The sequence below is a fragment of the Pristis pectinata genome, chromosome 11, assembly GCF_009764475.1.
Source record: "Pristis pectinata isolate sPriPec2 chromosome 11, sPriPec2.1.pri, whole genome shotgun sequence".
Classification (NCBI taxonomy): Eukaryota; Metazoa; Chordata; class Chondrichthyes; order Rhinopristiformes; family Pristidae; genus Pristis; species Pristis pectinata.
In genome coordinates, this window is record NC_067415.1 from 72,320,176 (window position 1) to 72,335,230 (window position 15,055).

The 15,055-nt window shown below is 39.4% G+C and overlaps 1 protein-coding gene across 1 annotated transcript; it reads left to right on the forward strand.

The window, feature by feature from the left end:
* The first annotated feature begins 3,669 nt into the window (after nucleotides 1–3,669).
* LOC127575914 (SLIT and NTRK-like protein 1) lies at nucleotides 3,670–9,269 on the forward strand. Its single transcript, XM_052026146.1, has 2 exons — nucleotides 3,670–5,042; nucleotides 5,810–9,269. The coding sequence occupies exons 1-2, from the start codon at nucleotides 4,346–4,348 to the stop codon at nucleotides 7,204–7,206; spliced, it is 2,094 nt and encodes a 697-aa protein (XP_051882106.1). The 5' UTR covers nucleotides 3,670–4,345; the 3' UTR covers nucleotides 7,207–9,269.
* The last annotated feature ends 5,786 nt before the right edge of the window (nucleotides 9,270–15,055 follow it).

Genomic DNA, 15,055 nt, shown 5'->3' on the forward strand with positions numbered 1-15,055 from the left:
AAAACAGGCTTGGAGCACAGGACCAGGCATGATCTGATTGTATGGAGGAGCAGGTTCGAAGCACTGTTTCTATTTTGTAAGTTGCCATACAAAAATATGGCTGAGAGTTTTTGCTTTTGGCACTAATTTCACTCAAAATTGTGAAAGCTTGAATAAATGTATTTTTTTTAAATCCAAGATTCTGTTCAAATTCATTTGCATATCACTAATTGTAAAATATTCCATACACCTACACAATATGCCATTGTTATACAATGCTAGTTTTAAAAATAACAATGTATTAATCAAATTTAAAAATAATTGATGAACTACTTAGAAGTGGTAATGGTACAATTTCTTTTAGTTGAAAATGCATCTTATCACAAATGCAAGGATTTTAATGTCACTGTCTTTTCCTTCATCTGCAAGTAGTATAGCTTTAATTAACTTAAAACTATGCAGAATCATATACTAATTGCATTGATGTAGACAGTTATTAAAGAGTTATTAATAAAAATTTAGAAATTCAGAAAGGCTTTTAAAACTTGCTTAAACCAGAATTCTATTATTCAACTCTCCTTGAAAACTCAGAAATCGTACAATTAGTGGACAGTCAACAAGTGGATTCATTCATTCTAAAGCTGTGTCCACTTTCAAGGGAGTGGCCAACTTCCAGCATGATTTTACATGAACAAGTACTAAAGATTGCAGAAATCTGATTTACACTGAACTTACTTTGTACTGGAAATTCGTCCGTCTTTTGTACTGAATTGTTCAATTTCAGATTCACAGCTGAACAGAAACCTTTCTGTTGGTCTTTAAAACATTTTACCTATACTTTAGTAGGTCTCTGCTCTTAGACAGAAATCTAAATGCTGGCTTTCAAGATTCCAAAAATTGCATTTTATTTCATTAAATATAAATGATCTAACTCTTCACCAACTCATCATTATGAAGGTTACTCTCTAACAACTTCATTATTTCCAACTCATTCTCCTTGTAGTTAGAGCACCTTTCCCAATGAAATTGTTAGTGTCAGCCTTGGAGGCTTTCCCAAAACTACTGTAAGTGCCTTTCCACCAAGAAGCAGTCATGCTCAATTCAAACTAAGAGGGTTTCTTACTGCTTCACATAATTATTACTGTCTCCATCCATCCTGAGGCACTCTCAAATTACCTGTCCAAATGCAAACACCAGTAAAACCAACACATGGGATGTTAGGTTAAATCCAACAGCATAGCTTCAATACTGTTGCAATTAAGCTTTTGTTTAGGACCTATCAGTTCAAGTGGAAGCAATTTGACTATTATCAACCTTACAAATACTGATCTGTGTGCAGGATGTTGTAAAATAAAGTGAAACACAAGATTAGCTGCCATTGGTGAAATAAATCATCAGCTCTGAAATTAGTTATAAACCATGGAAGTTGTTAATTCAAGTAGACTGCTTCAAGAGCCAATTCAATAAGCTTTTTACATCAGGCATTATGACATTCACAGCAAACTGCATTTTGATAATGAGTGCTATATTTAAAAATAGGCTTGTTTTAACCACAATAGAACTAAAACGCTTTAAAATGCAGTCTTGATTCACTTTTTTTTGTTTACTTTGTGTTAAATACGTAAAATATAAAGAGCTGAGTAATGCAGTGGTGACAGCTTCCTTCCAGTATGAATTGCTGTTGTGCAGACTGCATGTGCTGTATCAGCCTCTACCCTCTCATTATTAACTTTCCTTGTTTGTCATCAATCTTCATTTGGTTCAGGTTGCCTTTGCAGTTGCTGCAGCAGGATGGCGTAGGCTGTTCATGGCATCTCTATGCCTTTTATAAAATAATCTTCCCCTACAGTTCCTGTTATAGATCAGAAATTCTCCACATCTATGAAAAATGCTGCTTGCTTCCTAATGAGCCTTAAATGCAAGCTTAGAAGCACAGAATATCTTTTTTGCTAAATTGAGTAGGACTTCAAAGCTATAAATAATCCAGCAAGGCAATATTTTCTTAGATACATCAATATATTGATCACATGCTAAAGAACCTTAAGTAAATTAAATAACCTTAAGAACCTTAAATAACACAACAGGATTAATGCTTATATTTTTACTTTCTCTTTGTAACTTTTCATTATTTAGTGTCAATCAAACTTTCACTTCATTAGAAACTCGGTGGAGTCTTTCAGAAACGCGTTATTTCATTAAAAAAAATAGTAATTTGCTATGATTTTGACAGGTTATTTTCTCTGCGGAAGGAACAGATTGAGGAACGCGAATGCTTCCTGGTTTTCAGTTTATACTCTGCACAGTTCGGATTAAATATCATTTGCATGCATTCATTTCCAGAAAAATAATAACCCATTTTTCGAACTGCACATCGTCAATACTATTCCCTTAAAAGGCTCTTGCAAAGCGCAGTTTGATAAAGTAACGTTCTCATTTCCACAGCAGTTATCTCGCCCTTCTGAGATCCCAATCCCACTGTATGTTCACGTCCAGGATGCAAGTAAATCATCGGTAATCACGTTAATTACAAATTTCCTGCAGGTTGTAAACACCAAAATAGTGGGACTCCCGGCCAAATTTGGCCTCACACCGGAGATGACAGCAATAAACAGATTCTGATGTAACTCGGGAACAGGAGTTATTTTTTTTCCTTCCCCGTCTATGGCATTACACTGCACATTGTATCGGAATGTGAAGCCTTCAGAAGTCTGTGTACACCGTCTTTATAACAACGTTGCAATAGTTGCTTCAGTAATTCTTTTTGCTGCCATTTTCGGAATCTTTGGCCGCAACGAACTGCGGCAGCTGCTCTCCCTTCGACCAAATTGAGTTAAATCATTTGATTTGGCCGTACAATGTGTAATTGAGGTTGTAAAAGAAAGCACGGCTAAAGGGGGCAAACCCTTCCAATATTATGCAAGAACCAACCACCCCCCACCCCAACAAAAAGAATCAAAATGAACAGACAGCTGACTGGTAACGAGAGCGACCTTCTTTGAGTCCATTAAAAACAACTAGAGCTTTTGTTCGTCGGGCATTGCACGCGAACGCTGCTGTTTCCCGTCGCGTTTAACTATTACATTGCGATTTTATTTCCTCAAAGATTGCACTTGCCAATTAAGCATTTATTCCCAATCACGAAACAAGCATCTGCGAAAATAACCAAAATCTGCAGAGTGAAGTTAGCTGAATCGCCATCCGGTTCCCCCACTTAAACAGGAAAGTTGCTCAAAAAGCGTCATTCCTTTTTCAAAAAAAAATACGTGGAGAGAGGCGTCCAGTTTAAATATGGATTGACATACGCCTGGGTGTCGTACGTAAGGAAATAGAGAACTGCGTGTATGCATCCAACCCAATGTACATACGCACATAACATAGCCACACAATCATACGTGCTAAGACCTATGTTAACAGGCTCTGTGTTAACACACTCGCTTCTGATCCAGCCCTCTGCTGAAGTGTCCGAGAGAGGCACTGCACAGAGAGAAGAGGTACAATATCCGAGGAGTTCACTGAAATAAACAGGAATAGCAAGCGATATAGTTACCCCTTGGTAAAATTCAGGTGACGCGCTGCCTCTAGAATTGAATCCAGGCTGTGGGTTAAAGAATACGTCAAAATCTACTTTGCCAACAGAGAGGTCGGAAAGAAGAGGTGGAGGGGGGGGGGGTGGAAATATTTCTGTTCCGAGGAATTCTGTTTAGGCTAAACGGAATCGACAGCTTTTACGCCAACATTTGGCTGCTGGTGTGAATTGATTTTTCTACCACCGATCGCCTGATCAGACGCTTTTTTTTAGCCACCACGGCTCAGCAGAGGGTGTTAGCTCTTTCACCGGGCACCAAACTGGAAAGGATCACAGTCGCTTAGCACATCCCCGATGTAGAGAGAGAGAGAGAGAAAGGCGGCAAAGAGGTGGCGGAATATGCAGAGATTGCAGAATTTCTCTCTCTCCGGCACCTTGTGCTTCACCCGGCGGATGGTATCAGAATCCAAATGCAACTGAGTGAATCTGGATTATATATCTATCGCCTGCGGGAAACGGCGGCAACGAAACCGGGGAACAGTGTAATGGATTGCAAAGCCTGATTATGCACTTGCTTATTGTTTGCAGTTTTTCTAATGCCTCTCTGTTTAGACAAGTACCAGGGCTGTGCATAGTCTTGCGTTCCTGCTTGGGGTACGTATCCACACTCCGCTATCCGGATTGACAAACAACTCCTATACTTTCCGGGCTCGGATCCTCTTTGTTTAATATTTATACATGTAATTTAAAACAAACAAACAACAACGCTGAAACTATTTGTTTTTTTTCATTTATGTGTGTTTTAAAAAATAATTCGGCTGAGGCAGTTCATGGCATGAGATGGGAGGCAGATGCTACTGTTTGAAAATGCTGCCGTGGTTTGTGTTGGTGCAAATCATTCTGGGGTTTGCTTGGGGCAATACGACTACGGACCTTTGCGAGAGGATGTGCTCTTGCATCGAGGTGGAGGGAGTCCTGCACATCGACTGCGAGAGAAGAGGCATCTCCGACCTGCAGCATTACAGCGCGCCTACCTCCCGCTTCTACCAACTCTTCCTGCATGGCAATTCTCTGTCCAAACTCTTCCCCAACGAGTTCGCCAACTTTTACAACGCGGTCACTCTGCACCTGGAGAACAACGGCCTGCACGACATCATCCCGGGAGCTTTCCTGGGGCTGCAACTGGTGAAGAGGCTTCACATCAATAACAATAAGATCAAAGGTTTCAGGAGGCACACCTTCCTGGGGCTGGATGATTTGGAGTACCTGCAGGCGGACTTCAACCTGCTGCGGGACATCGACCCCGGGGCTTTTAGGGACCTCAACGAGCTCGAGGTCCTGATTTTGAATGACAACCTCATCACCTCACTCCCGGCTGACCTGTTCCAAAATGTGCCCATCACACATCTGGATCTGCGGGGAAACAGGCTCAAGACGCTGCCCTACGAAGGGATTTTAGAACTCATCCCCGGGGTTGCTGAGATTCTGCTGGAGGACAACCCCTGGGACTGTACGTGCAGTCTCCTGCCCCTGAAAGGTGAGATGAAAGTCCACTTTGGGGATTGAAGCAAGGGGAGGTTTAAAATAAAAGGCTGATAAGAATTACTTATTGTGGTCGCTAGATGGCGGAGTTGGGTAAAGGGGCGCTTGAAATCAAAGCTGTTTCAATCGAACAGCAGCGGTCTGCCTGTGTTCATTGATGGCAGCTAGAGGGGGTACGTTAAGTTCTGACAGTCTGTGTGCCAAGTGTGAAGTAAATGTTCGCACCACAGAAGTGCCTGAATTGACCCACGCAGATCTTTCTCATAATGGCTTGAGAAGCAGGGAAGAGGTGAATTGAAGAGGAGACATCCAGCTGATAACATGTAGAAGTTTCAGCTGGGCGCTTTGAAAATGTACCCTGTTGCAAAGGTGCTCGCTAGCCCCATACAGCACACATTTTGGAGATTTTTTTTGAGATACGGCCTTTGAGTTATTTGCCCATTTTGCTGTAATATTCAATGTCTTCTAAGACTGCTTTTAGATCAGGATTGTTACTTCTGCTGTTTGACATCAAGTGTTGGTAAAATTGAGAGCCTGGGTAATGAAATTTACAGATACTGAATGCCTTCTATTTCATCACTATATTGTAACAGGATAAAATAATCCAAATTATAGCCAAAACTGTTTTATGTTAATACCTAGCACAGTGATTTTGATACTTTTTTTGTGATTATATATGTTAACAGTATGATGGTGACTAGCATTGGTTAACGTAGCAAACTATCAGGAACATCTCCAATTTACATTGTTTTTCCCTTCAAGAATGGCTAGAGCACATCTCACATTCGGCTTTGATTGGAAGAGTAGTTTGCGAGGCACCCCTGCGATTGCAAGGAAACGACCTGAATGAGACATCCGAGTTCGATCTCTGCCCCTCGCAGAATGAAAATGATTTAAGTCTTGCTGCTCCTCCTGCTCAGTGGCCTTCAGGGCTGCCTCCAACTCCTGCCATTCAGCATCCAAGGCCACCAACTTCGGCATCAGTGCATAAAGGAGTATCAAAGCCACGTGGAAACTGGCAACTGAGGACAAGACCTTCAGCCAATGCTGTTGGGCCCAATGGCAGTAGCAATCCCCTTTTATTAACTGGATGCCCAACAGCTTGTAGCTGTTCTATCACTAGCCCCGAATCAGGTTTTGAGGTTAACTGCAGGGGCAGCAAACTGGAGAGTGCAGCAGATCTCCAGCCCAAACCACTTAAAGCGCAGGAACTCTTCCTCAGACAGAACAATATAGGAATCATAAAGAAGACTCATTTCCTGGACTACAGCAGTTTGACTTTGTTGGATTTGGGAAATAATGCCATTAAGTTAATAGAAAACAACACTTTTTGTAATCTCACCAATTTGCGTTGGCTGTATCTGGATAATAATAACTTAGAAACTCTGAGCCCTGATATGTTTGCAGGGCTTCAAAATACAGAGTACCTAAACTTGGAGTTCAATTTAATTCAGTTAATCCTACCAGGCACATTTAATTGGATGCCAAATCTGAGAGAATTGTTTTTGCATAACAATTTATTGAAATCTTTGCCTGTAGATGTGTTTTCTTCCATCTCCCTCTCCAAGCTAAGTCTACATACCAATTATTTCATGTATCTCCCAGTTACTGGTGTTTTGGATCAATTAACTTCTGTTGTGCAAATTGACCTTCATGGAAATCCATGGGATTGTTCCTGTAACATCATCGCTTTCAAACAATGGGTTGAGAGGATGGGCACTGATGTCGTTGTAAGCGAATTAAAATGTGCATCTCCAGAAGAATTTTGGGACAGAGATTTTAAGTCGATAAGCAATGAACTGATGTGCCCGGAGTTATATGCAAAAATCCATCTAACGTTTTCCTCATCCAGTAACATTACCATATCAACAGAGACAGGGACTCATGTGAATCCATACTTGGAGACCAGCAGAGTTTCTATTTCAGTGCTGGTGCCAGGCCTTTTACTTGTCTTTGTTACATCTGCCTTTACAGTTGTGGGCATGCTGGTGTTTATCTTGAGAAATCGTAAGAGATCAAGAAAAAGGGATACCAACTCCTCTGCTTCAGAAATTAACTCCTTGCAAACAGTATGTGATTCTTACTGGCACAATGGGCCTTACCACGCAGAGGGACCTCATAGAGTATACGATTGTGTTGCACACACCCTTTCAGACTAGGCGTCATGAAATGAAATACTGAAAGTATAGAGTGTGATTTAAAGCAGCACATTTATCTGGAAGTGAGGTTCTGACATTGAAGATTACAGGCTCCTGATGTAAATAATGTTACCATAGGCTTCTGCTAAAAAAAATCTGCAACAGAATGTTGAACTCAGCTTTCTAATGAACAATAAATAGCAGACATATTACAAAAGTGCATATAACTTTTAGAACTAACCATTTTTCTCCTGCTGTGAAACATACGTGTATTTTGGAAGTAAGCACAGGAATAATGCTGTTGCTTTCCAGTGCTCTTTTCATGTTGATATTCCGATGTATATGACAAATTAAGCAGTTATGTAAAAAATTATAAAGAAAATTTGTTGTCATTTGGAGATATGGGAGAATTGTAAAGAGAATACACAGAATGGGGGGGAGGGAGCAGTAGATTACAGCAGTTAGCTTTCACAGTTGTAAAGTTGCACGAACGCATGAATGTATTGTACAGAACTGTCTAATTAGAAACAAGTGATGCATGTCATGCATGAACTCAACACCACGGGGATACACTACATAGCTGAAAGAAATAGCTATTACTATGCTCCATTCATGAGGACTAATTATATTCTATGAAGTCATGTATCCGGTATTGATCACAGTGACCTTCCCCTGTTTATTTTTGCGGTGATTATAATTGTGCAGTTTGTGCTATTATTGCTTAGATAAGGTGTAAGCTGCAAGTTCATCTTGTTTTAGGCCATATTTGTTCATGCATGATTAATAATTATTTAATTTATATTATGAATTTTTCCATGTTTTGGGTGTTATTTTATATTTGCTAATGCCTATTCCCATCTAAATTTTAGTGTAGTTACTATGTTTTGTACCGTGGTAATGAAATTCAAATGGCCAATGGAATATTCTTTTTTTTAAACTTGGGAATAAATATATAAAGTACACTTAAGCATGACCAATTAATGTCATTCTATTGCTCAGGCTGCTTCAGTGATACAATGTAAACTACTTTATTCAAGTCATCATTTTGTCACATAATAAAATGAAAAATGCTATGGAGGTGGCACTTAGAGGACACTTAATAGGATTATTTTAGAGTTTTATAATGGCAATTTTTTTCAACATTAAAATGACTGGTTTAATCTGAAGACTCATTTAGTTATTTAGTCCTCATCGAAGCATAATTCCCAGCTGCATGAAGAGCTTTGCTCACACTTATCCATGGTGTTAAATATTTATAAATCACCATCTCATTTGTTTTGCAGCTGTTTAAACTTTGGAAGACCCTGAAATATTCCAAAATGCTCTGAAGTGACCATGGTATTTTTCCGTGACAGCCACAATCAGTGATACCCATAGCTGACTGCTAGGCTTTACTTGGGTTCAGAAGTAATCATCATTTAGTTTTGAATTGATCTGTGAACTACAGTGTCACTTAAATGGTCAGCACATTGGACTGATAGTGCAAAGTGCTGGCAGCCTGGCAACGGATACTTTCCTAATGGAATCTATTGGCAGTAAATGGTTCCTCAGCTCATAAAATACCTTCTTTGTTCAAAAAAAAGAGTGTTGTTGCAATCCTCGGAATTTATAAACAAGCAGGCTTGAATCCTGTCCTATGTGAAGCAGGAGGTCGTTTGCTACATACAGGGTTGGTGTCGGGGGAGGGGGAGGAGGGAGAGTGTGTGGAGGAGGGTTGGTTTATGTGGAGGACTGGTGTATGTGGAGGAAGGGGTGATATTTGTGGAGAGTAGGTAATATGAGGGTGTATGTTCATGTGGAAGAGGGGTAGTGTATGTGGAGGAGGGTGGTTTCTGTAGGGATTGATGGGATTGTTCTAGGATGGTTTTATTTCCTGTGCTTTTGACAAGCCAGTTAAGCGTACATCTGACGACCTTCAATCAATAAAATGTAAAACAAGTAAAAAATGTTACTGATGCAGCATTATGGTTTCAAGTACTAATAACTGTACATACAGTGTGAAAATTAATGTGTAAAGGTTTAACAGATTTGTATAAAATTCCCTTCTCTGCTATTTTAATACCTATTGTAATGCTTTGATGTCACTGTCCAAGTACTCGATAAAGACATTTTATACAATCTTCTTAAGTATGTGTATGCTAATATTCATATTGTAATTAAGGCCCATTGTATTGTACAGATCTTTTAAGATTATTTCAAAGACAAAGAGGGATTTTTTTGCATTGCGGGAACTGAAAGGACCCTGAGATAATTTAAGATGTGTAGAAATTAATATTAATGCTAATAATAGGTTCTTTTCTAAAACTGAAGCTCTGTACCATGACATTCAAATAGAGGGAGTAGCAGGCTGTAGATGCGTACAAGACAGGGAAGCATTGGGAAATATCCTCAGCACAGAGCACATGACTGGAAAAAAAGAGATGATGATTGTTTTTTTTCTGAGTACTGTTTCATTATTTCCTTACTTTTGTGATCACAAAATGCACTGCAGTGTTTGCTTGTATCAATATTGCTTCCATAGCAAAAACTACATAAAGGAATGCAGTGCGTTTATATATAAAGGAGGAGGAGATAGCAGAAGGAGAGGAGGTTAGTGGAAGTGGTTGGAAAATGGAGGAGAGGGTAGTCTGTGTGGAAAAATGAATGATACATAATACCATCGGCTTGCAAAGGTAGAATGAGGGGAAATGTAAGTGCCAAGAAGGAAGGATTTAGTTTCTTCCACTGTGTCTTTGGAACCAGCCCCAGAATTATTTTAAATTTTTTTTATTTTGCGATTTTGAATTCGGGTATGGTGCTGTGTTCCAATCATCCTGCAGCGTTGCTTTAATGAAAAAATAACAATCCTGAAATTTTCAAAGATCAGCTGACTTTTCTTTATGTCTTCTGCTGGACAGTGATCTGTGACTATATGTTTTCCTCGAGGGTCATGGAAGCTTGGCAGATTTTCAAAGCTCTTGATGAAGGTCTAGTCTCATTACACTAGAATACAGCATTTAGAGAAAAGTAGAATTTTTTCAAATAATTGGGTGCCTTTGCTAATTAGACATTTCATTACCAATTAGAAAATTAGTGATGTTCTGATTTTCCTAATGAAGTGGGGATAGTCTTGACTGTTAGGGTATCATCGTTTACAGAACACACTGGTAGCAAAAGTCTATTAATTGGGACACCATGGTGAAAATTAAATCATCCTATTTATCAAATTGTTTCCATTGAGTAAAAATCAATCAGTCCCACTTTAATGCACTGGGAATCCATTGGTGCTTGAGAAATGGCCCCATTTAGCACATCTGTGAAGAAAAGAGCCAAATTAATATATCAGATGGACTCTTTGTCAGATCAGGAAGATAAAATAAATTAACAGAATTTAAAATTTAGGATAATAAAAGGATACTAAAGGGGGGAAACTGAAACAGATTGAGGTGAAGAAAAATAATGACTGATCAAATACTAATGTCTAAACTGAAGGTGATCAACCGTTTGGTAACATCAGAATATTATCAATGGGGGACATAATGAGAAAAAATAAAAGCTATTTAAATCATGGAAAGTACATGTGAATAGCTGGCATAATTATTGTTTACAGACTTATCTACATATTTTTACCTTGGAGAATATTTTGTGAAGTAACGGAAAGATCATCACAAAGAATTAATAATTTGACAGGCTCAGTCTGCATATTGCTTCCATGGCTAAAAATCCTTATATCAGCTAGAGAGTCAGCTTTATGGCGTTTAAAGATTTTGTGAACTTCCATTATCTATATGAGGGGACAAGCATGTTCAATTGATGCGTCAGTCCAGGATTATGAGCCCTACTTGAATTACGCCTTTCAGTTACTTAGATAGGTATTTCAGGCAACCATCTGAGAATAAATATGGCCCAAGGTAATTGGATACTCAATTGAACATAGTGCCGCTCCATCCCTCTCCCACATTACCATCGTTGGGAAGTTTACGGAGCAGAATAATATTGTCTATGGATATAGGCCCAGAAATGTCACATTAGAGATTGGACATGGGATATGTGTGGACTTTGTGATATGTTATTTGTCAGAGGATGTATCTAGATATTTCCATCAAGAGATTCAATGTGTTGGGTAGAGGAAATCATACTGTCCACTGTATTTGGCTTATGGAAAGAATGGGTTTAATAGGCTGAATAATTTTAATACATGTTTAATGAACAAATATAAAAACAAAAAACTACAAATGTTGGGAAGTGTATTAATTTCTTGGGTATATTTTTAGTTGTTCTCAGTGCATCTTAGAATCAATGGACACAAGGGTGTGATATTGCTGAATGATCTTTGGATGCTGTTGTTTGTTTCTTCAATATTGGAATTGTTATTTAATTCTTGATTATTTTCTCCTCAGTTTACATGTTATTCTTGCATTTTATGCAAATATATGTTTGCACTGAACAAGTGCCGGTTATGTAAAAAGATGTTCATGTTTCTATTGTTCTTGAGTTTTCAATCCAATACTGAGACTTAATATGCTGCTTGTCTGGTTTTAATTTTCTTGTCTTCCTAATTCATGGATTATTGATGATATAATATTCATCTCATCAGAAGGCCACTTTTCCTTTGTGAATCATGATAGTGAGTTAGGGCAGGCTACTCTGACATGGAGCAATCATCATACTGAGCTTAATATTGATCTTGCCCAACATCCAGATACATTTCCTTTTCAGTAAAGGCACGCCTCAGCACAAGGGATCTAGTGTGTCTGTACAATGTTCTGGTTAGGTTTAAGCAAATTCACTTTTGGACTTGGAACAGTTATATACTCCATGGGGCTCAGTGCCAGCAGTGTGTACACCCAGAAAAAAATAATGCAATCAGAGTAAATTGCTTTTGAAAACAAGAGGACAGGAAAATTGGTGTGGGATAGGTCACCTGGCTCCTCAAGCTTGCTTCACTATTCGATATGATCATGGCTGATCTGCCCCAGGCCTCAATTCCAATTCTGTGGCAATTCCCCATCGCCCTCAATCCTCCGATCTTTCAAAACAATTATCCACCTCCTCTGTAAATACTTCCAGTGACCAAGTTCCTATAACCTTCCAGATGGAGAATTCACCACCTCTGGGAAAATAAATTCCTATGCCTCTCACTAAATTCTAAATGACCTTATCTTGCAACTATGTGCCCTAGTTTAAGACTCCCCACCGGTAGAAACATCTCTGCATCTATCCTGTCATGCTTCCTTGTGATCTAATATTTTTCAGTAAAATCGCCCTTCATTCTTCTAAGTGCTAACAAATACAGACCCAACTTCTTTAGCTGCTTGTGATAGGTTTAGTACCTTTAACATGGTAAGAACATCATAAAGCACTTAACAAGGGGGAATATAATACCAAGTCACAAATAGGTATAGGGACTGGTGGCCAAAAAGTTTTGCTCAAGTTGTGGGGTTTTGGGAAGATTTACATTTGTTTTTTGGCAAGGCCAGCATTTAATGGCCATCCCTACCTGCTCTTGAGAAGATGGTGGTGAGCTACCTACTTGACCCATGGCAGTTTTAATGAAGGTGCTTCGGCACTTCCAGGGGTTAGATCCAGTGATGCTGAAGGAATGGCAAAGTATATCCAAGTCAGGATACTGTGGGACTTAGAGAGCCATAGAATTATAGAGCATGGAAGCAGGCCTATATCAGTTCACTGAGTCTGTACTGATCATCAAGCACCCATTTATACTAATATATTAATTTCATTTCATTCTCTCCACATTCACACAAGGTCCCACCCCCCCCCCCCCAAGAATCTACCATTTTGCTACATACTCAGGGAGATTTTACAGTAGCCAGGTAACCGAATTACTCGCATATCTTTGGCATGTGGAGGAAACTGGAGAAGCCAGAGGAAACTCACATGGTCAGAAAGAGAACGTGGAAACTCCACACAGACAACTCCAAAGGTCAGGATTGAACTTGGGTTGCCGGAGTTGTGAGACAGCAGCTCTATCAGCTGTGGCCAGTTTGGGGGGGCGGGGGTGGGATCCTCTAGGTGGTGATGTTCCCATGCACATGTAGCCCTTGTCCTTTTTGATGGTTGATGAGTGGTGTTTGGGAAGTCCTGCTGGCGTAGCCTAAGGCAAGTGATTGCATTACACGCTGCAGCCAACGTGTACCAATAATGAATGGAATTAATAGGTAGGGTTGGGTACGGGTGACCAATCAAGTGGGTTACTTTCTCCTGATTGGATTGGTGTATTGGATTGGATTGTTTTTTTTTGTCATGCATGCCAAGATACAGTGAAAAACTTATGTTTTCATGCCATTCAGGCAGATCATGCCATACATAAGTACATCAAGGTAGTAAAAACAGTATGCAGAATAAACTGTTGCAGTTACAAAGAAAAGTGCAGTGCAGGTGAACAAATAAAGTGCAAGGGCCATGACAAGGTAGACTGGAAGATCAAGAATTCATCTTTAGTGTCTGAGGGGTCCGTTCAAGAGTCTGGTAACAGTGGGATAGAAGCTATGCTGAAGTCTGGTGGTACATGCTTTCAAGCTTTTGTATTTTCTGCCCGACAGGAGAGGGGAGAAGAGAGGATGACTGGAGTGGGAGTGGTCCTTGGTTATGTTGATTATGTTTAGTGTAAAGCTTCTTGAATGATGTTTCAGATGCATTTGTTTGAGCAAATGGGAGTTTCCTGTGATTCTCCTGATTTGTACCTTGTAGATGGTGAAAATACTTGGGGGTATCTTGATGTGAGACATTCCCCACAGATTTACCTGGCCTCTGATCTGCTCTTGCAGCCATTGTATTTGTGACTGGTCCATTTGAGTTTCTAATTAGTGTTGTCCAGGGAATGTTAATTGTGGGGGACTCAGCAATGGTGATGCTACTAACTGTCAATTGTTAGACTCCACCTTGTTGGAGAACTAAAAAAGGAATGGGAGATTTACAGGGATGATTTCAGAATGGGGTCAAGGCAGCCAATGGCATTGTTGTTTCAATAGAAGTTTGGGATGTACAGGAAGCTAGAATTTGAAGAATACAGAGACTTTATGGTTAATAAGGATAGAGGAAGTTATAGAGATAAGGAGGAGGAAAGGTCATGAAGGGATATAAACACGTTCTGACAAAGACAAGTATTTTCAAGTTAATTGTTGCACAAAAAAGTGAAATAATCAAACACTCTCCTCTTTTGATCTCTCGTATCTGTGGAGGAATAATAGCTGTGATGAGCCAGTTACCCATCTGTACTTCTTCAAAAAAAAATGGAAGAAATGGATGGTTGTGTTACAATTGAAGACATTATATTAGAGTTTATGCAATTGTTACCCCACGTCCATTCGCATGAACAGGTGTAGGAATCCTTTCCCTATAGCCCAACTAGGGATCATCAGAGCAATTGCAGAATTACCATTACTTTACCCGGAACAGACAATAGTGAGCTTTGACTAACCAATCCTGTGGATCACCTTCCCTCTGCCTTACTCAGCCGAATGATGAACCAGGAACCAGAATTAACTGTAAACAGTCCCACGGCAATTGTTTTCTCTCTGTTTGGGTTCAGCAGTTTATAGGGGCAGGATGCTGGCCATTACGATGGTGAAATGGTTAACTCGAAAGATAATCTGTCATCGTATTGCTAAAATAATGAGAAAAAATAATCATAGTTGTTGGAGCTGACTTAAAGAAATAATTAGGTAAAAGGAGGACTTCAGCTTATTATTCAACAACTCTTTGTTCAAAACAAGGAACCTGTATTATTCATTCCACAGGGCAGGCACACAAATATACCTATTTGATCCAAATTTAAAATTCAATTTGGAGTTTGTAAATTTAAAGTTTTTATTCACTTTCCCCTACTTTAAATACACCATGATTTGTTTTTTAGAGAAACATTTGAGTT